This window comes from Fomitiporia mediterranea, assembly GCF_000271605.1.
Source record: "Fomitiporia mediterranea MF3/22 unplaced genomic scaffold FOMMEscaffold_2, whole genome shotgun sequence".
NCBI classification, from domain to species: domain Eukaryota; kingdom Fungi; phylum Basidiomycota; class Agaricomycetes; order Hymenochaetales; family Hymenochaetaceae; genus Fomitiporia; species Fomitiporia mediterranea.
The window spans coordinates 1998920-2024897 of NW_006760387.1; the positions used below are offsets into that span (position 1 = coordinate 1998920).

General features: G+C 43.5%; 7 protein-coding genes across 7 annotated transcripts; 5 read left to right on the plus strand and 2 right to left on the minus strand.

Moving 5' to 3' along the window:
* Positions 1–5695: 5695 nt before the first annotated feature.
* On the plus strand, positions 5696–6058 carry FOMMEDRAFT_63939 (phosphatases II; the record flags this gene model as incomplete). Its single annotated transcript, XM_007262771.1, has 1 exon — positions 5696–6058. A coding segment is annotated over one exon (363 nt), but the record flags the coding sequence as incomplete, so codon positions are not given.
* A 3567-nt stretch (positions 6059–9625) lies between these two features.
* Positions 9626–9997, plus strand: FOMMEDRAFT_47838 (phosphatases II; the record flags this gene model as incomplete). The annotated part of the gene is made up of 1 exon (XM_007262772.1): positions 9626–9997. A coding segment is annotated over one exon (372 nt), but the record flags the coding sequence as incomplete, so codon positions are not given.
* Positions 9998–10372: 375 nt separating this feature from the next.
* Positions 10373–12366, minus strand: FOMMEDRAFT_117431 (DnaJ-domain-containing protein). The gene is made up of 10 exons (XM_007262773.1): positions 12251–12366; positions 12048–12167; positions 11968–11993; positions 11886–11915; positions 11745–11820; positions 11610–11679; positions 11528–11549; positions 11004–11432; positions 10714–10915; positions 10373–10645 (listed from the first exon to the last, which is right to left on the minus strand). Exons 1-10 carry the CDS (start codon positions 12333–12335, stop codon positions 10596–10598), a joined length of 1110 nt encoding a protein of 369 aa, XP_007262835.1. The 5' UTR covers positions 12336–12366; the 3' UTR covers positions 10373–10595.
* Positions 12367–12632: 266 nt separating this feature from the next.
* Positions 12633–15129, plus strand: FOMMEDRAFT_165332 (acid protease). Its single transcript, XM_007262774.1, has 10 exons — positions 12633–12854; positions 12919–13130; positions 13188–13256; positions 13318–13419; positions 13480–13578; positions 13634–13767; positions 13824–13897; positions 13952–14037; positions 14090–14144; positions 14211–15129. Exons 1-10 carry the CDS (start codon positions 12637–12639, stop codon positions 14893–14895), a joined length of 1734 nt encoding a protein of 577 aa, XP_007262836.1. The 5' UTR covers positions 12633–12636; the 3' UTR covers positions 14896–15129.
* A 678-nt stretch (positions 15130–15807) lies between these two features.
* FOMMEDRAFT_17082 (uncharacterized protein) lies at positions 15808–17660 on the minus strand (the record flags this gene model as incomplete). Its single annotated transcript, XM_007262775.1, has 4 exons — positions 15808–16655; positions 16727–16973; positions 17030–17499; positions 17565–17660. 4 exons carry the CDS (start codon positions 17655–17657, stop codon positions 15921–15923), a joined length of 1545 nt encoding a protein of 514 aa, XP_007262837.1. The 3' UTR covers positions 15808–15920.
* A 165-nt stretch (positions 17661–17825) lies between these two features.
* FOMMEDRAFT_138485 (uncharacterized protein) lies at positions 17826–20601 on the plus strand. Its single transcript, XM_007262776.1, has 3 exons — positions 17826–18771; positions 18819–19213; positions 19270–20601. The coding sequence occupies exons 1-3, from the start codon at positions 17863–17865 to the stop codon at positions 20348–20350; spliced, it is 2385 nt and encodes a 794-aa protein (XP_007262838.1). The 5' UTR covers positions 17826–17862; the 3' UTR covers positions 20351–20601.
* A 1473-nt stretch (positions 20602–22074) lies between these two features.
* FOMMEDRAFT_131481 (uncharacterized protein) lies at positions 22075–25192 on the plus strand (the record flags this gene model as incomplete). The annotated part of the gene is made up of 12 exons (XM_007262777.1): positions 22075–22310; positions 22359–22490; positions 22551–22915; positions 22968–23052; positions 23106–23124; positions 23184–23262; positions 23323–24000; positions 24057–24093; positions 24161–24275; positions 24332–24412; positions 24466–24510; positions 24581–25192. 12 exons carry the CDS (start codon positions 22075–22077, stop codon positions 25190–25192), a joined length of 2484 nt encoding a protein of 827 aa, XP_007262839.1.
* Positions 25193–25978: the final 786 nt, after the last annotated feature.

The window sequence follows — 25978 nt, forward strand, 5'->3', positions numbered from 1 at the left end:
ACATACATCTAGGGTTTTTACTAAGTTGGATGTTTGATAAGGGTACAATAATATTTGGATCCAAGACAGAGATGAGTAGAAGGTTATGTTCCAAACTAATTACAGATTGTACAAACTGACTGTAATGTTCTTCAGACTAACTAACTCACTCACAATGTTCTAGTCATTCATGAATCACATCCTTACAGATCTGATTGACTCAGAGCATGTTAGTATATATTTGGACAACATTCTGATCTTCACCTAAACAGTCAAGCACTATTACTAACTGATCTAAGCAGTTCTACAACAGCTCTAAGATAATAAACTGTTCCTCTAAGAAGTAAAGTACTCTTTTACACAGGAGTTAGTAGATTATCTAGGCTTTGTGATTGGTGGAGGAGAGGTCTGTATGGATCTGACAAAGGTAACTACAGTTTAGAACTGGTTACAATCTTAGAACCTGAAACAGGTCTAAGTGTTTCTTAGGTTTACAAACTATTACTAATACTTTATTTAAGGCTTTAGTACTATTGCCTGGCCTCTTCACAATCTTACTAGTAAAGATGTTCCTTAGTAATAGGATAATCAGTAACAGTCTGTGTTTGAGTCCCTCAAGCAGGCCATTACTAGTAAGCCTGTATTAGTAGTTCTGACAGTTGTAGACAAGTTCCAAGTTAAAGCTAACTCTTCCAACTTTACAAATAGAGTAGTACTGTCCTAGTTCATTAACAGAAAGTAGTGTCTAATAGTGTTCTAATTAGAATCCCTCTCTGTAACAGAACAGAACTACCCTATCTATAATAAGGAACTCCTTACAATTGTCTGTTCCTTAGAGGAGTAGTGTTAATATCTTCTTAGTACTATACAGAAGTTTGAGATTTAGAGTGATCACCTTAATCTCTAGTACTTCTAAGTGCCTCAGAAGCTCAACTACTATTAAGCCTACTGAATGTTAAAACTGTAGGACTATGACTTTGTACTAACCTACAAACCCAGAATGTAAATGATAAAAGCTGATTTACTCTTAAGACAAGTAGGTTATGAAAGGAGGGAGAATGATAATGAAAATCTTGTTCTCCTAGACAATTCCTGTTTTGTGTCTAAGACAATCTAAGAGATCCAACTCAAATCTAAGAATGTTAACTTTGTTACCTGTATACAGTAAGCTCTGAGACACACACAGGACTAGGTTATAGTAAAGTAGCTAGAGAAGTAGGCTAGGGATTAGGAGGAGGATAAGGATAGACAGGTTTACTAGGAAGGCCAACTGTACATTCTAAAGGATTAGAAGCTGTAGGAGAACATTGTTCAAGCTCATCACAACAATCTGACTGTAGAACATCTGAGCTAACACAAAATGTAGGAACTCATTACTTGGAACTACTAGTAGTCAGGAATGTAGAGGGAAATCCTAAAGTATGTAACTAGTTATAATATGTGTTAACAGACTAAGGCCTACCAGACAAGGGTTTAGACTCCCTTACATCTGTATTGGATCCTAGATCACTCTTAGAAAGAAGTCTTAGTAGACCTGATTAGTAAGCTACCCAAGTCTTAGAGTTACAATACTATCTGTATAATTGTTGACTGATTCTCTAAACAAGTCTATACAGTTCCAACCTGAACAGAACTTACTTCTGAAAGTATAGTACACATCTATTAGGATTATGTCTTCTAGTTATACAGACTCTCTCAGAAGCTCATTCACAATTGTAGACTGTAATTTGAGTCAAAATTCATGTAGGACTTGTATGTGCTTCTCAGAATTCAAGGGAACCCTTCTACTACTTATCACCTGTAGACTGACAGTCAAACTGAGTGAGTCAATCAGAAGATTGAGCTCTACCTCTAGATGTTCATCAATCATTAGTAATCAGATTAGTCTGAATAGTTAGCTCTGACAGAATTTGTACACAATAACTAGTAACACTCTACAACAGGACAGTCCCTATTCTTCCTCAATCATAACAGACATCTGTACTAGAGGACAGTTCTGAACTGGAACAGTAGTTCTGAATCTACAACAGACTTTGTAGAACAGATACACAGGACCAGAGAGAATGTATGAGCTCTTTTAGAAAAGGTAGTACAGGTTATAAAGTAGAACTATGATTGGAAGAGGTCTGTAGCTAAGGATTACCAGCCTAGTAACAAGGTTATACTAGAAGCTACTAATCTGACCTTAGATCACTCAATAAAGAAGTTGGACAACAAGCACTTTAGACCCTTTGTCATTGAAAAGAAGGTTAGCACCTCTGTCTACAAACTCCAACTTCTAGCAACATAGAAGTGTATACACCTAGTGTTTAATAAGGTTCTACTGTCTCAGTACTATGATCCTAGTTTTCCTTTACAACAAAGACCCCTACTGCCTCTACCAGAACTTATTAGTTCTAAACCAGAATACAAAGTAGAGTATGTAGTAGATACTAAGCTAGTATACAGAAAGCTCAAGTTCCTTATCTACTAGAAGGGATACCTAGTTGAGGAATGTACTTGGGAACCTGCTGAGAACTTTACTTATACTCCTAAGACAATTTGAGATTTCTATCAGCTTCATCCTAGTACTCTGTACAAACTCAGCCTTACAGATTTCCAAGCCCTACTATTCTAACCTATGTCTGAGCTACTGACTGAGCCCTATGTTCACTAATCAGGACAATTGGTTTTAGAGGGAGGGTAATGTTATAGTTCTCTACTCCCTTACCTTCAGTTCCAAGGATTCTGCACCCTTCTGTACTAGAACTCAGGACTTCTGTCCCTCAGGAGTACTGTCTATAAACTATATGTGTACTGACTCTTACTACTACCCTTCCTTACTTTATCATTCCATTCCTTTGACTACCCCTTCATTCTCTGTTTATTCTATAGTCTCTTACCCTTTGTCTATCCCTTCATTCTTTGTACCTTTATCTTTAACATTCCTTTCTTTCATTCTTTATAGCTTATCATTCTTAGTAGCTCATACTCCCTGAGTACTCTTGTGTAGTTTAGTATATATAGGCATACAAGATCAGACTGGTCCTGTAGTCTTGATCTTGTCTACTCTAGATAGTCCTGTACTCTTAGGCTCACTCTATATACTCTACTCTTGTCTCACTCTCTCTCTCTGCCTGTTCTGTGAGTTCTGACTACATTCTAGTGCTTACATTCTGTATTTCTGTTGTGTAGGATAGTTGTAGCCTGGGTCCCCTTGCTAAGCCTTCAGGTCCCCTCTACACTGTTGCTGACACAAATATACATTAGTATAAAACCTTATTGATCTCAGAATGAAGCAATCTGACAAAAACAAATATTATTATTAATATTACAATATACAATCAATGTGAAGCTTCAATCTGAAGACATAAATCAGCTATTACTGAATGCTTAACACATATACAAATGTAGACAAACACAGACAGTAATGATTAAAGAAGGATATTATTACAACATCAAATATACATTTTACTAGTATGATTCATTAGTTTCACAGCAAAGTAAAAAGGAAATTACTAGAGTACTCAAACAAACTTAATAACAAACAATATGACTGAATAACAAACAATAAAACAAAACAAGCAATTGCATTTATGATTTAAATATGTGTATATACATACCTACACATGCTGACAAGATTCTGCAGGTCTCTGAAGCATTTACAAATTATTTAATAACATTTACAAATGATCTATTGTGATAACAATACTGTTATTCAATAGTATATTATGAACAAACAAACTAATTAAATATACTTAATTAATATAACATTAGACAAACTTAACACAAAGTGGATGACATTCAGAACAGACAGTACACAGAACAGACAATGCATTACTATAATACTAATAATATTATTATTAACTACATCAAGTTATAAACGTGTTACACAAACGAACAATTGTACAATGTAGTTATAATGATTAAACTATCTATACATACTACAAGCAAACATTTTACAAGTCTACTAGACCTAGTAAGAGTTTGAAGGGGAGTGTTAAGACAAGACTACACAAGAGTATGTCTCAGATGATATAAACTACATTACAGGCAATGACAAACAATGATGGAATACCTTCCATCATACATTCTACATCTGAGACATACCTACATAGTATATATAGACTAACTAATCAACAGACAATGAAGCAAGCTGCAAGAGAGTGAGCTGAGTCCACTATCCCTCCTCTTTGTGTGATCCCTCTAAGCCTCTCACATAACCTCTCTTCCCCTTTCTTAACAATAATGTTTTCTTCAGATACAAGCATGTTTGGAATTTGTTTCTTTTGAATGACAGTCCTAGGACAGTTATAGCACCAGAAAGGAGTTCTGAGAATACTGTAGAGATAAAAGACACTTGTATTGTTACACAAATGCTATACAGAACAGATTGAAAACTTGCCAGAGTATTGTAAGACATGTAGACCTAATTTACAGACTAAGAAGGAAAAATATAATAGCTTGTATGAAGAGGAATAATTTTATGAACAGTCTAGATGACCTGCTAGAATAAGGGTTGACAAGATTGCCTAATGTTTCCTACACAAATACTGTACAAAATAACACAAAACTTTGCCAGAGCAGTTCCATGTATATATACTTGATTTATAGACTAGAATAAAAATTTATTATGACTTGTGTGAGGAGGAATAATTTTGTAATCAGTCTGGACAACTCTTTAGAGTAAGGCCTTGTAAAGTTGTTTGTTCTGTTCTGACACACACAAGCAACAAATTGCAAATATTTCTACATAAATCTACATTTGCAATCTAGCACTTTTTTTTAAGTACTAATTGAGCATGAAACATACAGAATTGACAGAGAAATTTGCTATTTACTTGAGTTTTTACTGTTTTGGTTCAAATGTGTTAGAGCATGTGAAACACAGGTGTGACAATACTTATGAAAAGGGCAGTAATAACACTTGTCCTTTTTTGTAATACTTTACTGATTTGAAACTGATTTATACTAATGAAAATCTTGGGAAATCACTTTGCTAATTTATATATCCTTTTGTACTAATGCAAATCTTGGAAGATCTTGGTAGATTACTTTGCATTGATAACACTTGTCCTTTTTTATAATACTTTACTGATTTGAAACTAATTTATACTAATGAAAATCTTGGGAAATCACTTTGCTTTGATAGTAGTAGTACCCCTTTTTTATGTTTGCTGATTTTACAAACCCTTTCATACTAATTCATATACTTTGTATTAATACATGTGCTACAGTTTTGATCAAACATAGACTAATTATGATTGATTTCGTTATCTACTATTCATTGTACAAATTCTAGTATAGTTTGATCAATTCTTCATATTCCTCATCTATCTACTTTGCCTGTATGTAATATAGAAGGAAGTACTAGATTGCTTAAAGTGAATGCACTTAATTGAATGATTGTTTGCATTGTACCTTCTCTATCAGCATCTATATCAGTAAGACAAGCCGAGCAATTGAACAGGTTCTTAGGGACTACTTACTAGAACTACATTTGATAAAAAAGAACAAGTCAAGGTCAGCCTCCCGGCCTAAGTATTCTCCAACTTCTTGCTACTTACGCGGTATATTGACCACTGGCAATCATTGTTCACAAGTAGCAGCAAGCCCAGCCATGTCTATACGAGACAGCACCACAGACCGAAAAGTACACCACCACCACAAGGAAACCCATTACCGATGCCCCAGACACGAAAGGATCCCCGATTATGCTATCAATTATATTGCGTATGGAATATTTGTTGGCTCGCACAATGCCACATGCAAACACTTCCTGCTACAAAACCACATTACACACGTCCTATCTCTTGGGGAGCATACTGAAGACGACTTACCTCCCGAGATCACCGTAAAGAAAATCGTGCTCGAAGACAATGACAGAGTAAAGTTCGAGGACATCCTCGACGAAGCTTGTCAGTTTATCGACGAAGGAACCAAGGGAAATAACATGGTTCTAGTTCACTGTTTCCTTGGATCATCTCGATCCCCTGCAGTAGTTATAAATTATTTATATCGTCGCAAGGGATTCTCAATGCCCTGTTCTTACTTTTTTGTTGCTAAAAGAAGACCAGGAATTAGTCCCGATGCAGGCTTCAAAAAGTACATATATGAGGTGTGCAAAAAGGACAACATCAATATAAAGCCTGAACATTTCAGACTTCCAGGTGATCATAAACCCATAGCAGTCGCATACGGGCTGGACAAAGATTATTTAAAGACAAACATAAAGAGATTAGAACAAGAAATAGGCATTTCGCTTGAACCTCCCGAAGAAGTCAGCAAGGACAATATCAAGATTAAGTTCGAATTGACAGATAAAGAATAGACACTCTTTTATACTCGAAAGAATTATGTGTTCTCCATTTTGTATTCAGTTCTGAATTATAAAACGTAATAATTTCTAGTATATCTCAAGTCGCTCAGCTATAGTGTAGGGCTATTACCATCCCAACTTTTATAGTTGAGAAATTACCGGTAAGTAATATGTTGAGTGGCGTCCACAAAAGACACAAGGGTTGGAAATCTGGAATGGAAATGAATAAGTTTACTAATTGATACAAGCCTAGACGCAGGATACTTACAGCGCCTACGTCTGATTATGTATACATACCCATGAATACGGCCAGTGTGTGGTATAAACGTGTGTGCAGAGGGTTTGAAAATAATCTTCCAATAAAACTCTGTCTTCCTTGAGACACATGCTTTGTTTAGTAACGAGACGGTTTGGACTACAGTTATAAATCATGATTGTCACAGCAACTCGTGTTCTGGCAAGGTGTTTACATCGAACTGGAAATTACAAATTAATGCGAAAAATCGGACTAGACGTCAGAACGGATACAAGCAATGTTGCCCTCTCATTGTACGTATTCCTTTGCTCTTCGCCACTTACATAATATGCTGACCAGTTGCATCCACCACATAGGTACATCGCAAAAAAGGCTAAATACATGTATGAACTTGTAGACAGTATAATGTAGTACAAGATTTGTAATGTCTCTGTCAGACAATTATTAGTATTGTTTAATAATACATTGAAAATACAAGACTTGCCAGTTAATGTCAGTAATATACAAGTATAATTGTGTCATGTCAACTAAACACAGCTGTTGTTAGTGCATTATAATACATATAAATTTATTAGATATGTGAAACATAGTTTCAATCAGTGTATCATATGAATTACATTCTAAACAAAATAAATGCAGTACCTTACACTTGAGGAATAATACTGTTTGTCTCATATAAATTCACTACATGGATTATCATTGTATTACAATACTATGGCACTTATAATATACACATTGTAATTCAAAGAAAGGAATACAGAGACTTATACTTAAGTAGTAATAATAATTTATAGAATGCAATTCGAATAAAAGGAAAACAAGTCAAGTCAGCTATACAAAAAGTCTGAGTAGAGTCTGTGCTTAAAGCTCAATCATGTCTGTATGAGGTTCTTCTAGGTAATCTGTGATTGTGCCGATCCTTATCTAACATATGCTACGAATGCGACTCTCTAATTAGCCTTACTGCCAGTGCCAAACTTTTGCAACAGATGTCCTGAAGGCTGAACATGTAAGGAATTAGTAAAGAATTTGTAGCCTTAATTTATTATTGTGTTATATTATTACAATAGAACTAACTGTATTTATAATATATTTTATAATAGATACAATGTATCTATAACCAAATATTCAATGTGTATAAATTATTTGAGCACACGCTCTTCCTTCGCCCTTTGCTTATGTAATCAAAGCTGAGAATCGAGAGCATATAATGATGCATTTCTCTTCGTCACTCCTTTACCTCCTACCTTCACCATCTCCCCAACCCTCTGCCCCCAACACTATGTTGTTGCTTCTGTTCTCTGAGTCTCTAGTCAAGTCCTCCGCTTGCAAGCGTCCTACCAGCAGGCACTCTGCCTGCAACAACATAGGCAATAAACATCACTGCACTCGTCTCTCCAACCCGCTGCTGCGATGCCTGCGCTGGGCCTCAGATCCTGCAATGATGCCACCCAGCTGATTACACTGTCCTTCAACGTAAAGCATAAGCAGCCAGTCTACTTCATGATAATCTGCACAATAGTTGCTCATCCTTCTCCTCCCAACTTTTTGTCTGCCTTCTGTCCCTCTCACTCCTTGCTCTGTCTCTTGCATCACCTCCTCTTGTTGTCCTTTTTTTACGTTTGCCTTCCTTTTTGCATTTGCATTCGTGCATCTACATTATTGATCAATGCTGAACGACTTCTTCAATAACTCCATGTATTTGCATACTCCTTTCTGCTGTGCAGCACAAGCAATACTGTAATTGACGAGCACACACTTGCGACAATGTACATGTATGTCTACTCCCATTATGCCACCCTCTCTTACTCTGTACACATTCTCCTTCCCCACTCGTTCAATGTTTGACATCACTCATGATAGGCTCACACTGCACGCATTTACATTCCTCTGTGCTGAGCACGTCCTGTGCTTGTGGTGCCAGTGCTTCCTTCTTTTTCTCTCTTCCTGCGTCCCTTCACCCCTGCCCTGCTTGCCTACCTTCGTTCGTCTAACCATAACTTTGCCTTGCTGGGCGTCTCTTTTTTTGTACATCTACCACCACCGAGTGTTTCCCTTCGTTGTCAACTGAATTGCCACTGACCATTTTGTCTTTCTTGCACTCTCACCCGTTCTTAATCCGACGCCCATCATCGCTCATTGGGCCCACTTGTTTGTTAGTCACTTGGCAATTTGGCAATTTCGTCTCTCATCTACTCTCTTCTCGTCAACCCTGCATCCCTGGCATCTCGCATTGTTTGACACATTAAACAAACGTCATGGACTCACGCCTGCAATCGCTACACTACTTGCTCTGCTTATTAGCATCGCCATTGTTATTGACGCGAACGCTGTAACCTCAAATTGGCCGACTTCATCATTCTCATCAACGAATACAACGAATAACAACAAAAACAACTAGCAGCAACAGCAGCAGCACAACGCACCAAATCCGATTGACGTCAACATGGAGTTGGAGTCATCTCACGTTCACACTCTTTCTGACGCCCATCCGCATCCTCACTCGCATTCGTCAACCCACCTTCCTCCTACTACCAGTGCCAATTGTAGATAGCATTACATGTATATTAGCTATTTAATATATTATATTTTAAATATATAAATGGTGTGACAAGGTGCTTATTATATGAGCTAGCCTTACAGTACTATATTATACCTATAAGTTCATACAAGAATCTACCAGCTATTACAGAAATCTAGAAGAATATTACTGTATTGTCATATTGGAGGAGGAATACATACACTTTTAGTTATCTACAAGACATATCTTACTATTTATTAAATATATGTTGTATAAGTCTTGTAGTTCTTGCAGTATCTTGTAGTTACATGTCATTTTGGAAGTGGGGTACATGTACAGGTATATAATTCACAAATTTTATATAATTTACTGGCATACATGACCAAACAAGAGCTTAGCCTTTTTTGCAATGTACTGGTAACTACTAACAGCAATTACAGCCATGTCAAGTCAAGAGTGAAAGAGCACAGAACAAAGGGTACATCCACATCACCATGAAAAGCTCTACAGATGCCCTAACCATTTCCTTTCCTTAAACCCTCTTATTGACATCGATTATATTGTGTATGGAATCTTCGTTGGTTCACGTCCAGCCGCCTGCAAACCCTTCCTCCTTGAAAACCATATTACACATGTGTTGTCTATTGGGGTGGGTCCCGAAGAGGACTTGTCTCCCGAAATCACTGTAAAGAAAATTGAATTAGAGGATGAGGCGGAAGCAAAGATCGAGGACATACTTGACGAAGCTTGTCAATTTATCGATGAGGGGACAACAGGAAGTAACATGGTTCTCGTCCATTGTCATGCTGGTGGATCTCAGTCCCCAGCTGTGGCCATAAACTATCTACATCGCCGCAAAGGTTTCTCTCTACCCTGTGCCTTCTTTTTTGTCTCCACAAGGAGACCTGTCATGGATCTCAATAGAGGTTTCCAAGATTACATTATCAAGGAGTCTCAGAAGGAAAATAACAAAATTAAGCCTGCACATTTTAAACTTCCGGGAGAGGGAGAAGAAGCTGTTAGGGACAATATCAAAATTAAGTTCCTCCTAGACAAGGGGGTTAAATGAAGTGAATAGCTAGCAGTAGACACAATCCCTTACTCCCAGGGATAATACCATACTTCTCTGTGCCGCATTCAACTCTGACAGACATTTCCAAAATGCCAATGTGCAGCGTAAACGTGAGTGCAATGCGACTTTAAAATAACCTTTCATCAAGACCCGTCTAGACCTTTTTTCCCCTTAAAAAACATGCTCTGTTGGGTGTTAGAATTCGTTCTGGACAGCAATTGTGATTGTGATTGTAATTGGCATACCAATTCATACCTTGACCCGGCATCGTACCGCCTATCACGAACTGGTGGTTGTGGCGAATCTGTAGTCTAAAAATAAATAAATAAATCGCGAAACCAGGGAGTTGACGAATGAAAAAGCTGAAAGGAAGTCTATTATTCCACTATAGTCTGTACACTCTAAACAAAACGCATGCAAGTCCATACGCTCTATCAACACTTCGACACCATTACTAGTGTTGAGAATGCTATAACTCATCCTTTCCACGTCCATGTGGGTGGAACGCTTCTGTCAATTCTATCAACGGGACAAAGCCAATCAGTATTCTATCAGAGTTCGAAATCGAGAAGGGGGGAGCGGCTCACTTTTTCGCAAGTCCGCCGAAATCTCAGTAGGCAAGACAACCGTATACTCCACAAAGAGGTCGCCAAATTTATTCTCCTGGAACACTGGCATACCCTCTCCTTTGATGGTTTGTACGAAACCTGGTTGGGTTACGCCTTGTCGTTTGAGAGTGACGATGTGTCCGTCTAGGTGGGTTAGGTTACGTTCGAAGCCGAGTAGGGCCTGGAAGTACATGACCAACGCGGCGAAGTGAATCAAAGCTTTAATGAGACAACGCGAACATGGGAGTGGAGAGAAAAAGTGACATTACCTCATCAACACCCATAACCTGACTCCAATACAAACTACTCTCCTTTCTTCTCCACCCTCCCTTCTCCCTCTTACTCCTCACCCTCAACACCACATCCCCAGGCTCCCAATCCGGATTCTCATCTCCCTCTCCCTCAAACACTACTTCATACCCTTCCGGCATCCCCTTAGCAATTTCGAGTGTATAATGTTGCGTATGGTCAACGATCTTCGACCCCCCGCAGTGTGGACATTTGCGAGCGATGATTCGGCCTCGGCCAGAACATTCTGTACAAGATGCTTGAGATTGCGCGAACATACCTGGCCAAATTTGTTGTCGGACTATTTTGATGCCGGAACCGCCGCAGGAGGGACAGGTGTGGATGTCGGAGTCGGAGGCGGCGCCTGAGCCGCGACAGTGGTCGCAGAGGATTTTCTTCTTGATCATGAACTGGATTTATATGTATGCGTATATAAATTATATGAAAGTTAGTAAATATGTACTTTTTCTGGTCGATGTGGAGTTTAATAATTAAAGGTACGAACGTCTATGCTTGCACCCGTGTACCTGAAGAAAGGATCAGAAGTTAGAACCTCAAGAAGCCTGTCAGATCAACGAAGTACGTACATGTCGGCCAGTGATACTTCGAACTCCGTCAAGGACGTCGGTCCCTTGCGGACTTGGTCATGGTGTGGGTCTAAAGAATATAAATAACATCAAATTAGCCTTGCTCGTTGTAGCATGGTATTTGGCGAGACGCACGACCGCCGAAGAAATTCGCGAATATGTCGAAGGGGTTTGCGTGGTGCTGGCCGCCTTCGTGTGCCTTTAATCCTTCCTGTATTTAATTTTTTCGAATTTTGAGCACGATTGTCGCAACTTGACGAATTTTAAATTCCACACCTCTCCATGTCGGTCGTATATTTGGCGTTTCTACACAGGTGGACATTAGCAAACGTATAACTTCAATATTTAATGAACATACTGTTTCATCCGACAAAACTTCATAGGCTTTACAAAAACTCGTGTAAGTACGGCATACAGACCACTACGAGCATGACGAACCATAAGAAATTTCCACGAATTTCTCCTTAGCATCTTCATCTTTGTTCTTGTCCGGATGGTACTTTTTGCTGAGTTTCTTGTAAGCCTTCCTGATATCCGCGTCGGAAGCTTCCCGGTGGACTGGATGCAATAGGTGTGTGTGTACGAGAAGAAAGTAAGCTTAAAATATAACACAACAAGCACATGTGTAAGCAACAGCTGACCTCCGAGTATTTTGTAGTAATCCGCAGCAACGCAATACGTTATGCATAATAGTAACAAACAAAGAGAGAAGAGATACTGAGGCATTAGCAAACGGAGGAACCAGAGGAGAAAGACCGAAGAGAGTGTGACTTGCGGCAGCGAGACGCGCTAACGTGTCAGTTCAGTTGAAACGAGTTGCGTGTCAGGCCCAGCGTCGATCACAAGCCACGTGACGCGACAGCAACGGATTGCCGCACGCGTGGGCTAAACTGTCCTTTCTCATTTCGGCGCCCGCTCTTCTGCACTGCTCAAGCCCTCCAACTCCGATGCTCTAGCTTGCTCTCATACACCGACTACCTACTTGTCTGTATCTGAGTCCTCAGCCCTAGCTCCGTATGGAATCGTAATGCTCGCCTCTCTTCCACTTATCCTTTTGTTCTTTTTGCTCGATACTGTCGTCGCATATTATGCTTCGTCTTCGGCACCCGGTATTCGATCCGCAGAGGCGCCGCCAACTGAGCTCCTGAAGAGACTATCAGCCCCGTCAGGATTGAAGCGGCGAGACTTCAATCCAGCAAACGCGTCGTCAACTGTCCTTGGGCTTACTCTAAGTGACGATCGCAGGTTCGTTATCGAGAGGCTGGTCTTCAAATGACGCGTTTTTAATTCCCTTTCACCTTTCTCTTAGTTCCTATTACACGATTATACAAGCTGGCAATATCAGCTTTCGCGTAGCCGTAGATACGGCCTCCTCCGATTTCTGGCTACTGGCGTCCACATGTTCAGGCTCAGACGTATGCAAGTCTTCACCAAGCTATCCTCTCTTATATCATAGCCCCTCCTTTGGCGCTGTGAACGGCAACCAGAGCGCGTTCAGTCTGTCTTTCGCCGATGGATCAAGTCTGTTGTTCTATTTGCAATTTTTGGTATACCCCATTTAATGGATGTTACCCTCAGGTTCGTCAGGATTCTTGGCCACAGAAACTGTTCAGCTGGGAAACCTCAGTAACGTTAATCAAGTGTTCGGTAAGTTCATGCGAAATATCGCATTTTATTCTCTAATTACTTATCTTAAATCAACTATCAGGACTTGTCAATTCGACCAATGTGAAGCTGGATAGCGACATCAGCGGTGTGCTCGGCATGGGTTTTCCGCGCCTTTCATCGTTCTCGTCCACAGCAGTAAATGGTGTGTCTAATGCTGTGCCTGTCATTGGTGTAATGGGTGTTTTCCCTGACTCGTTTTAAGCAACCCCATTTGTAAACAGTCTCGCTCAACAAGGTGCACTGGATTATCCTTTGTTCGGTCTTAGCCTTACTCGAGACGATGGTGGAACGATTGCTCTGGGTACGGTTGCTTCGTACAATTCTTAGCATTTCTTCCTGAAACGACTTCAAATTAGGTGCCATTGACGTTAATGTCGTGCATAATCTTAGCGCTATCGAGTGGCACAAAGTCCTGCCGTTTTCTCCCTTCAATAGCGAAACCAATACCTCCAGCTATCTCCAGTGGGTCGTACGTTTACCAGAGGTCGGGGTATGTTGTATTCTGCTATAAACATGCTGTGGGAATTTCTCACCTGGCTCTTGAAGATTAATGGGACGAACCTGAACACCCAACCAACATATCCAAATATTACCGAACAGTCCCTTGCTTTGATTGATGCGTACGTCACCTTAATATGTTATTGATGAATAACCTCGGCTCATAAGTTGATCAGTGGGACAAATGGCATATTCGGACCGTACCAGGATGTTTCTCGCATATTTGAAGCGTTTGGCGAAGCTCGTTTAGTAGATGCTACGGGTAAGTGCCAGTGTACAATCTGCAAACGATCCGTTCTGATAGTGCCATTTAGTCGGACAGTGGGCTGTCCCCTGTGACACTCAGATAACGCTCTCGTTCAATTTCGGGTAAGTTAATCACTTCGGTGAACACATCATCAACCATTAAGTTTTGTTTTCATTTTTCCTTGACAGGCAAGGTAATCTTACCTTACAACCTACGGATTATCTCATCGGGCCCGTCTCCGGTAATCCGACGTCTTGTCTCGCATGGCCTCGAGCAGTCCAAAACTCCGGTGACGGGATTGACTGGCAATTGGGTACACCCTTCTTACGGACTGTATATTCAATCTTCAGTTATGGCATTGACGGCAAAGAAGTACCCATGATAGGCTTCTACCCTCTCACCAACACAACCGCCATAACCCAAACACCCCAACAAATCTCCTCATTCTTCTCTTCCTTCCACTTAACAATCGCCACAACACTCCCCAACTCTCTCCTCTCTACACCTTCGGCCACAACCGCACCATACATCTTCAACACCTCCATCCCTGCATCAGTCGGTGCTATCGTCACTTCAGGATTAGGTGACGACAATTATAGTGCGATACTTATGGGAGATCCGGTGAATATTAATACGAGTGCGTTACCGGTGATTACCCCACCTCCGACGTTGGTTACGTTGATTGTGACCGATAAGAGTGGGGCGGTGTTGACGAGTGTTGAACATGTACCGACGAGTTCGATCGCGTTGGGTGTACCGCCTGGACAGAGTAGTTCGGGGTTTTCCCTCTTTTTTGGACGCGGACCGATTGTTGAGGAGGTAATGTTGGTTGTGGGTGTGGGGTTGGTGTGTGGGATGCTGTTCGGATTATAGTTTGCTTTTCGTTTATGGATGACTCCTGGACGAGCAAAATTATTTCCCGTGTCTTATTTTCTTGCACCATACCATTTCTTATTATTACATATCCCTATTATTGCCCATTTGCCCCTCATCCCTTCTTCCCTTCATCCCAGCTTCTGGACTTCAATACACATATTCTTGGACTCCGTTCGTAACGCACGTCAGACTTTTTTTTTCTTTTCCGTTTCCGTTTCCGTTCTTTCTTTCTTCTTCCCCCGATTCCCCTTCATTCCTTTGTATGTGGTTTAATATTAATACTTTCTTGCCCGCTTGTTTGTCTGTCTATCTTGCAAAGTTTTCTACGTATTGTGGAATGACAAGATCTCTGTGTACTTTGTACTTTGTACAAACTTATTTGCCTTGCAACCCTCGAACGACATAGAGAGTGCTGCTGATGTCCGCCATGTCAAGCAAGGGAATTCGGACATATGAAAGATACGACTTGTCAGCATTGTATTTAGGCATAGCTCTGTATTAATGTGTAGTACTCGAATGTATCATAGATAGATAGTAAATGACTTCTGTCTCCATCATGCAGCAACTTCAACAGCATGCCCCTTCAAGTTTCTGTTGCCTTTCTAAGTTCTAGGTTTTGACATTTAAATGTTTATTATGTTGTACAAACAGTGGCAAGTATTACCGGTGGATAAATCCCGTCCAACGATAAATAGTACTCCTAATGTGTTTGATTTAACTAGCAAGAGCGGAGGAAAACATGGATAATGGTGAATTGAATTTATTCTTCAATTTAAGATAAGCTCAAAAGCAGGAGACTCAATTTGTACATAACATGAAAGATGTCTGTTTTGTACTTGGTGCGTTTAACTCTGTTATACGCAAACGAGAACCATGTATTTATTGGAGACCCGAGAACTATGCATATAGCGTGTATCGACAAGAATGCTACAGTCTGAGCAGTCTGGTAGCAGGAACGCGGGATCAAGTGCTAAAAAATAGTCCGAGAGACTTATTGAATAAGACAAATCGACAATAGATACTTAAACATAGTCCAAAATGTATACAGAACCATTATAAAGTCCCACGCATAGTCTTCCTGTCGATTCATCAAATGCAAGGGCACGACACGAGCTCAACTTGAAGGGAAACTGCGGTTGCGGCGGGAGCAGTACACTTACCGAAGGTGCCTGATTCGTAGTAGGATCGTAGTCAAGACGTAACAGCTGCACGTAATCCGATTTCAAGGACTGTTCGAGCCAAACACCCCGTCGGCCAGTTGCACCGACTTGCGGATACTCCGGGTATGACCCGACAGGGATCTCGAATGGCACGGACTTTTCCAACTGTATCGACGTACAAGGAACTTCCTCGGAGGGCTCGGAGGGCGCATCCGCTTCGGGATTAGTGGAAATCGGACCAGGCACATGGCTAATAGAAAACCGCAGGTGAAGTGCTTTTTTGCTCTGTCGTACGTCAAGCCGCGATAGCGTAGGGAAGACTATAAGCGAGAGGGAAGTTGGTGGCACATAAGGACCATAGCCCGTGTTATCCGATATAACAATATCGTAGAAGTCCATTATCGGTGCAATCGCGTGCGGGAACTGTGGGAGTGTCCGTTGCTTCGCTTCACTCTTTTCCGGCTCTTCAAGCTCGCTGCCATACGCAATAACGGACAGCGGAACTAGGGTTACTTGTGCGTTGTCAAAGTTGTCCACGGATGCCGCAACAATTCCGAGATAAGGCGGAAGTACCTTAATATCCAACTGGTCGAAACTCTATGGACATAGTTTTTTCCGATTCGTTATTAGAGAAGGTTTGGAATGTTCAGAACGAAAGGTATTCTTACAGAAATAGCTGGGGGAGTTATGGTAATCTGTTGGCGAGTCTTCCAATTGACGACCAGAACATGCGAAGATTGGACGCCTGCCACGAAAGGCTGATCAATAAAGGAACCCGCGAGGAAGTCTCCATGTATTGAAACTTTATGGAAGAGACCCCCGTCGATAAGTTCGAAGCTATAAGCCAACTCATGGGCCCCAGTACACACTGATGGTGTATCAAGAGGCAGGGGTATGGAATATACCTCAAGCGCTCTACCGGCCTTGCGTGAACTACGTCCGAAATGGACATATGATAATAAATTGCTCACTCGGCATCGACTTTATGAACTGAAGCGGCAAGTATAAGCCTCGTCCCCTCAGGATCTAGACACGCATCGAAGTCCTTCATAGATGCGGACAACGAAAGTTGTGCGGCCAGTTGTGGTCTCCTGGCATTTATCAGGTTAAAGACGGAGACGAACATGATTGGCCTTTGAGAATGCCGATCGCGGCGGATGACCAGGAGAATAGACCCGCCATTCAGTAGTTTCAGCTCGTCGAGGCCGCCATCGTAAGGTGATGTATTCAGATCGACGATATTAATCTCGCGCACTCTTGGATGTTTCCAGGACCAATTGTTACGCAACTTGAGGGCCCGGAGAGCGGAGGCACGAAGCTCGTATGCACTGATTTTTCTGAAATCCACAAAGGGAGGCAGATCGAGAGGAAGCTCTTCACGAGGAAAGAGCCGATGCCAGAGATAGTCTGACTCTGTGAGTCCGTTGAGACTGCGACACGTCTAGACACGTATTGATACGTATTATGAACATATTACAGCAGATCTACAATCGGCTAGAGACTTGCCTGTTTCAGAGCGAACACATCTGCTATGTCGGAATAGACAGCAATTAGTTGGATAACATCCTCAGGAAGGTGGCTTATAATATCGCGAGGCATCACTAGCACACGGCAGGAAATGTACTGATGCACTACTTCCACTGAGACGCGCAAAGTTGCGCGTTTAAGACATATTTACGTGATTGCTGTACTTTGCTTTGTCAGGATTGCCTTATATGACAAACTGATGATATATGCCCTTTCCCTTCTTGCACGATCACACCGCAGCGAATGCAAACCGAGTCACACTGCTCTCTCTTCTCACATGCCACCACATACTGACCGTCTTGAAGATGAGGAGACTTCCAGTCTATCCGACTACGACTCGGAATGGACTCAAGTATCTGGCACGGAAGACGACAGTGATTTCCCACCTCTCACAGCCATATCAGACCGCCCGTCTTCCCGTGCGGATACGATCGATGGCAGCGTCGATGGAGACTTGTGGGAGGGATTCATAGACGGTATTAGCAGGCAGCCTAGTCAATCGAGCGAGGAAACGCGTCCATTAGACGTTGACGCCACAGATGCGACTCCTGAAGACGCCGAGGCTCTTAATGCTAGTGTTGCCCCACGAGCTAGCGAGGACGAGATAGTCAACGATGCACTTGATAGCAGCCTCGTTGGGACACTTAGGGCTTCCAGGATCCGCTCAAGAGCATCTTCTTTGCATACTTCCTTGACGGAGTCTCAATCCAAGCTTAGGCTGTCTTTTCCTGACCCACTCAGTTCTAGGGAGGATCTTGATTCCGACCATGCCACTCAAGACGCATCGGCTCCACCGAGCTCGGTTGAAGAACATTGTGAGAATGCTATTACAGAAGATACATCATCCTCGTTTGCAGATATTGAGCCTCCGGCAGTGCTGAGTGTCTCGGAGATGGCCGATGAAACAATGACTCCAGCTGCTCCAGCTTCTGCAATTTCAGACTCTGCGCAGTGTGTCCTATATCTTTACCTGTATGGTTCGGCGACTTCATCGAAATGGAACGCTGCAGAGAAGATTATGATTTTATTTTTGCAACGGGACAATGATACACCTTCATACGTCGAAGAAGACTCTACTCGTCACTACTATTTCAGATATTTTCGTTTTGGCGACCCTAGTGGCGCTGTTGACAAACAAGAATATTCTGTGCGCGTTATTGATCGCACGTCAGAGTCCTCCGAAATGGTTCGTATTTGAACTGATAAATGCTTGCATTTACTAACCCTTTGCAGGAGTCTACTAGTGTACCGGATGATATACCAACCTTAGCACTCATTTTACTTCCCGCGCGCTTGTCTGCGGTTCTTCCAAGACACAGTTTCTATCTTCCCCTCATCAGTCATTCTTCTTTGGACTTCGGTTCCGAGGCACCAATTGCTTCGCCCGCTTTTTCAGAGCAAGTTACGATTGACTCTGCTCGTTATACTTTGAAAAGGCTTGATCTTCCGAAAGAGGATATAATTACATTGGATGCAAAATGTCCCAAAGCTATTATGGACGTGTCTGCATTAGACCGTCTCGACCGAGCATCCTTAGCGCAAGCCTTCTCTATTGTATTCAGTAGGGCGGGTGTGAGGGAAGAGTCACGTAAAGGTTATGAGGGAGTGCGACTATTTGGCAATATATGGTATGACCTCTAATTCAAATCTGGTTAATCTGCGCATGCATTGATGTTGTGACTAGGTACACACTTGCTTTTGTTGCAGCGTCGTTATTGGCTATCACTATTGGTGGCTTTCAAGTCCACAGGAGCTCAGTACCGTCACCCACGTTCATCTGTATAAAGAGCAGACCAACTGCCAGTGACTCAGCTACCTCAGTGAAGTTTACCAGCACACTTTCAACTTCCTTAATCCCGTCAGAAGATGTCACTGGCGCTAGTCGCCCCATGCATACGCCTCTAGCGACTATTATTACAGAGGCGTCTGTACGCAATGCTCTTGCTTCAATTGACAGGAAGACGGACGTGCTGAAGCTAACTGACATTGTTCGTGGAGTTATTTCGGTAAAGACCGAGTCGTCAGTACCAAGCACGAGCATCCCTGAGCCGTCTAGTGGTCGGACCAAAGCTCAATCATGGGCTAACAAACTCAATCTCGGCATAGGCGAATATATCCCTAGAGACCTGATAGTCTGGCCCGTTAACGTCATAGGCAAAGGAAGCAAGGAGTCCACATCGTCACAGATACATGCGGGTAAAGTTACCGAGCGTTGCCCTTCTGGAAATTGCATTAAATCACTCAGTCTACGTGCCGTACACAACTCACTGGCCGTTGTTTCATCCACGAGGAAGGCATTGAAGAAGGCTGCGGGAAGGGATATGACTGTGGTTTACGAGGCGATTGATGAGCTTTTGAATGCTCTCGGGCGCCAGATTAACTCTGCGAAGGCTGAGATGAAGGATGCAAAAAGCGTGGCCTTATCGAGCTTCTCGTTCCGTAACATGCGCGCGAAGGAAAACGCCAAACGTCTACGCCAGGCGGGCGAGCACTTTATCAAAGCTGCTGGTGAACGTTTGCGAAACAAGGGAGAGGAGGTAATGAACATGGCGAGCCAGGTGCGTGAGAGCGCAAAGGCCATCCGCCAAGACGCTATTAATTCGCGTCAGTCAAGGCGTATGCGCCGAAAAGAAAGACAGCGGCTACGAAATGATCGGTCTGGAGCAAAGGATGGGAATTGGAAAGGGAGACAGGGACGGGCGCAGAAGAAGCACGACCGGGGCTTGCGACGACAGCAGCGCCGACAGCAGCACTCAAGCGAGTGACTTAGCTGAGATTTCCACATGAACGATCTGGCGGGACATTCTTTGTGCTCGGCAATTTTTTTGTTTTGCTGGCTTCTGGCGTTGGCTGTTTGATCGTGGCTGTATGCATTGGACGTTGTGCATGTGTTTCAGCTTCTGAACGTTGGCTTTCCCGGGCTGCGTTCAGTTCAGTGTTGTAATATTAATAAGTTGTAAATGTATAGGTTGATGTATAAGATAACTAAATGCAGAACAATAACCCAGCTCAAGTTCTTTTACACCCTCGTCTTCCGAATGTGGGAAGGTCTGCCGATCGCGAGTTGTGACAAGGTTTGCTTCCGTCTCTAATAACTTCAGGTCACAGAAAGGGTGATGCCGTATTTGAAACGAAAGAGCATCTCCCGCGGCCTGTCTCCGCACCTTATCTCCACAACCATGATGGAATCGCCACAGCCCTTCGTGTATTTATCAAGGCGCATCGGCGCGACATAATCGCGCGTACTGGGGTCACTCTGTTTACCAGGCATACATGCTCACCGTGATTCGCGAAATCTGTCCGAGACTCGCGTCAACCGCGCGTGGCGGTTACGCGAGGAACGCATGTTCGGTGCCTATCTTTTAAGTGCGAAAAACAGTTTCCGGGATGACGGGAGGAGTTCCGACGTGATAAACAAGGAGTATAATTCCCTGACTGATTCTGGACACGGAGAACCGGGTAAATTGGCATGTTCTTCCTCTGAATCGTTATATTCAATCGATTGACGACAAGAAGCATGGCCCTGTGATCGAGGACAAAGTTAATGTTCATTTGCAGGGGCAAGTTTACGCGCGACGGAATTAAAAGAGTGAGAGTGACGGCAGCGGGCCATTCAAGGCTCGAAGCACAGATGCGGGATGCACAGACGGCTTCATCGACTCAACTTCTCATGAGACGGCGGTGGATCTCCCTGTATCTGACTTTATTGCAGTTTGCCCACGAACAGTGACATGGCCATGTATGGAAACCATTTAGAAGCACACGTTGGCGGTGATCATCAAATGACCGACTCCGGAGTGAGCGGGGCCTTAGGCCAGGTGAGAGGCGATCAGTAGGTCCTGTTCCGAAAGTCTCTTCCAGATCTAGTCATAACTCTTGCATCCATACATCCTTCCACTTCCCTTCGATCTTCGGCCTTTAATCACTCTCTGACGCACCTGAGTAGGACAAAACGTGACAGCGTATCCGCGAGGGCGTTGTTGCCCTATATAACCCGCTCGGCTGTTTCACTCTCCAAGCCCATCATCTTCAAAATCGCCGCGCCCGCCCCTCTGCCTTCCCTACAGAACATCCCGTCGGTAAAGGTTAGCTGATCCCCCTATGCTGTGTCCCCCGGATTTATCATTGACGACTCCCGCTCACTATCTAGGGTCGTCGTCTATCTAGTCGGCCATTGTTTGTGTCCGGCTTTCCTGTGTTCTCTGCATTCCGGTAAACGTCAACTAAGCAATACGTCTGTTTCTTGTCCACATACACAATCAGGTATGCACTACATTACAAGATTTCGTCATTTCCTCACGGAATGGTTTTGTAGCCTAAACAACCTCACCCCCCTATTTCCTGATCACATCTGCAAAGTAGGTTCTGTGTATATCAGCTGAAGCTATGCATGTACTGACGCCCGCTGTAGGTATCTGCTGCGCTCAACAGGATCAATCAAGACAACCAGTCAGCTTCCATTAATCTCGATCAGAAACCTCGACTAGAGATGGTGCCTCAATGCCGTAACCGCCCGGCTGTGGTTGTGCCCAGCGCCAATACGTATACTTTGTCGGCACGCTCATCCAATACACCTGCCTCTGCCTCTACGTCCATGTCGTTCCGTTACTACCAACCGCCCAAGTCAAAGCGCGTTGAGTCTGAAACCGAGAGCGAATCCAGCGAAGATGAACGCCCACGAGGCTCTCGCAGATCATCCAACACAGCTTCCCAGCAGTCCAAACGGTCAGTTGTAAGTTAATGGTTTGTTCGTATTCTCTAACCTTTGTATAGTGGTGCATGTACACACTGCAAAGGCCTCAAAGTCAAATGTCATTTTGGAGCTGGACAACAATCCTGCCAACGGTGTATCGTCAACAAGCTTCAATGCGTCGTGATTGGTCGCAAGAAACGGCGCGCAGTAGCGTAGGTGCACAATCCATACATTTATTAAATATACTAATGCGAGTATCTTGCGTTGCCCAGTACACATGAGGAACTTCTCCTCAAGTCACATAAGCAAGACATCGAGATTGCAAACCTATTGCACCAATTCGACGAGCTCACCACGGACTACCGCATCAAGTCATGGATCAATAAAGCGTCCAGCAAGACCGGACACTCAGGTCGTTCTCCTGGATCTCAGCACTCGCCAACAAGCTCTGGCTCTTCGAGCCTTGGTAGGGACCAGACGAGCTGGTCATCTCACTACGGGTACGCTGAGTCAGAGTCACCTTGTAGTCCTGACATGAAGATGAGTGTCAACTACTTCCCGTTGCCATCAAGCCACTTCCCGATGTCGCCTGTCGAGAAATACACCGTACAAGAACTACTGGGCTATTTCCCAGATAGTGAGTTAGCTCTTTAAACTCAGATCTCTTCAAATGGACTGATCTGTATCAGATACTGTTTCTCCTTACACCAAGCCGCCAGAGATAGTGGCGCGGGGGGTTATTCATCCCCATGACGTCCACGATCTTTTCGCTATGTGAGTGCTCATGCTCCGCTATACAACTCGATCTCATTCGAATTGGCAAAAAGTTATTTCAAGTTCATCAATGTATGTCCCTAGATATGATGCATCGGTAATCGGAAGAACTACTAACAATCGACCAATAGCCCTACTTCTCACTCCTCGATCCCGTACTTCACACGCCAGAAAGACTTTTTTGGCATTCGCACTTCCTCTTTACCTTAAGTGAGGCCGGTTCATTATTATGCCTACCTACGGAAGACGTTACTCAATGCTTGTCCCTAGTATGCTGTGTTTCGACGAAGTACTCGGCGAAATATGCCCCGATGTGTCCAGTATTCGTTGAGTTCGCTCGTGACCTAGCTGGCAAGACTCTTGTGGATGGAAGGAAGACAATTGACGAATGTCAAGCTTTCCTTATCCAGTCGGCCTATCAATTACCTCGGAAGCGGTTTGAGGATCAACGAACATGGTTAACGATGGGCTTGGCATTTACGCTTGCTGTGGAGCTGAAACTGAATGAGCCCCCCGCCGATGACGGCTTCGAAGACATGGACACGAAAGATTCGATGGGGTGGGAACGCGAGCTTGCTCTTCGGAAACGCATGAACCGCATTCGCACATGGCTTAACTGCTATTGCGTTGATGCAAGTCACGCTGCCCAGTTTGGCAAGCCCGCCATGCTTGAAGTCGAAGATTATATTGCACGGACTTGCAGAGAGTGGTATCTCTCCCCATATAGTCTCTCGATTGACGTGCACCTCGTTGCCCATGTCGAGGTGTGTCGGGTAATACGTCACTTTAGGATTGATGTGGAGGCCCTTGAAACTGAGGAAAAAGAGCACCCGTCGAAACAATCAAGGGTACCGGATGTACTCAAAATCGTTGATACATACCACAGTGAGCTCATGAAGCTTCGAAACGAATGGAGCAACCGATTTGAGGTGCACCCAGGAAGCGATGGTAGGTCTATTCTTTCAGAAGGGCAATATGAATCTTCTAAAAAGTACCTGCCATAGACTACATGTGCGAATATCGAGCACACACATGCCAAATGTACGTCGCGATGCTATTCCCGCTCCCCATGCAACAGTAAAATGACTAATGATTTGCCCTCCATAAGGACAAACGCATTCAATCGCCTTATGGTGCTGGGCTACGGGCTACAACGGGTTGTTTCGGCTCAGAAACATGAAAAGGGAGCGGGTGCATCTAGGGATGACTTCCTTGTTCGACAGGTAAAATTTTCTATTTGACTATTGGACGACGTCTGACTCGGTGTCATTTAAACTAGTGCATTGAAACTGCCAAAGAAGTGATCAGTTGTATGATATACAAGTTGTTCCCGACCGGAATGCTCCGGTACACCTTGGATGTACGTTACCATGTTTCATCTGACCTAATATGGAGGCTTACTCTTCAATATAGGCACATTTGCTTTTCGTCACTTTTGCTGCGGCGCATCTGCTTTCTGTAAGTTCTCCCGTATCATACTATTAAGGTACATCGCTGATATTTATTTGATCTTTTTCGCGACCATCAGCTTCTCAGGCCAGAAATGTCTGTTCTTTTACGACCGGGCGATATCGAGGATATCGACCGCCTTGTTCATGGACTCGTTGATTGCTTGCGGTCCAAGGAGGTCTCGGAAGACGATCACGGACGCCATGCCCCGTTCCATTACGCTCGCTACCTGACGAAGCAACTTAAGATATTCTCCGCTCTTTTACCGCGTCACAATCGTCAGAACCGGCGGGTCTCGACTGGACATGGGAATAGCGCCTCTCAGAGCTTCGCTCATCGGTCGGATTCTGTCGCCGTCCCTGGTTCGTCCACATGGGCGGGACCGGTATCCGAGACGATGTTCCAAAACAATAGGCTTTCCGTGGACACCGGACTGGGGCACGAGTCATTCCAAGCAGACCTTCACGGCGTCAATCGGACGTTCCCAGATGAATTGAGCGGCTACCCTGTCGACTTTTCACTGATCAACTTCATGCAAACGGTGAACGAGCCGCAGTTTACGAAAAGTACGCCACCACCAGGAGAAGTAGAAGATGGAAGCCGGTGGTGGCAGCACATGTACCCTGTCAGCAATCAGACGTCATGGCCGATGGCGGTGGAAAACCATACGATGCAGGCCGGCCAGAGGTAGGACCTTCGGGCTGAACGATAAGGTGCCTTTGTCCGTGTCTCCCGTGTCACTTTACTTCGACTGCATCCGTGTGGATTGCGTGCCGTGCTGATCTCATAATCACGGTACTTTCTTTTGTTTGTTCCTCTTCTTCCTCAAAGCGCAGAAGGGTGCAATCGCATGCTCCCCGCGCTGCTTATGTACGTCATGCATACATGATACCATTGTCACGAGTATGAACTTGGGTTTCTGTTGCTCTTTTCGAATTTGCGGATATTGTTCGGTTATATCAGATTGCTCTCTTCACATGCTAATGTATTGTAGTTTATGAGTTGATTATCTGTATCTAATGATGATGATTGAGGATGACAAACCTGAACGGAACAGCATTTCGGGTTCCATAGGGGATACTACTCTGGTATATGCGAGGGAGAATCACAGTGGTTTCTATCATTGCCGTTGATGTCGTCGAGGTGGGCATGATCGGCAACGAAATCAAATGCTAATCCTGAGCGCATCTCTTTGTTGTCGGATGTCCAGGAACCTAAGCATAATTTTGTGTGTGCCTATACATACTTATACCTTGCTTTGTTGCTCACTGCGAGGAGTTATGGTTTCCGTTGGTTCCGCTAATGTGATGCTTAGTAAGCAACGCATTAGCCGATTTCTGATTTGCAAACTTGGCACTCTGATTCTTTGTTCAGGCATGCTTTTGATGCCGTGACTGTATTTCGCCGAATTGACTCCATTAATACAGACCACGTTGCACGTTGCTGCCGCGCACAACAGACAGCCCTCTTCGAAGCC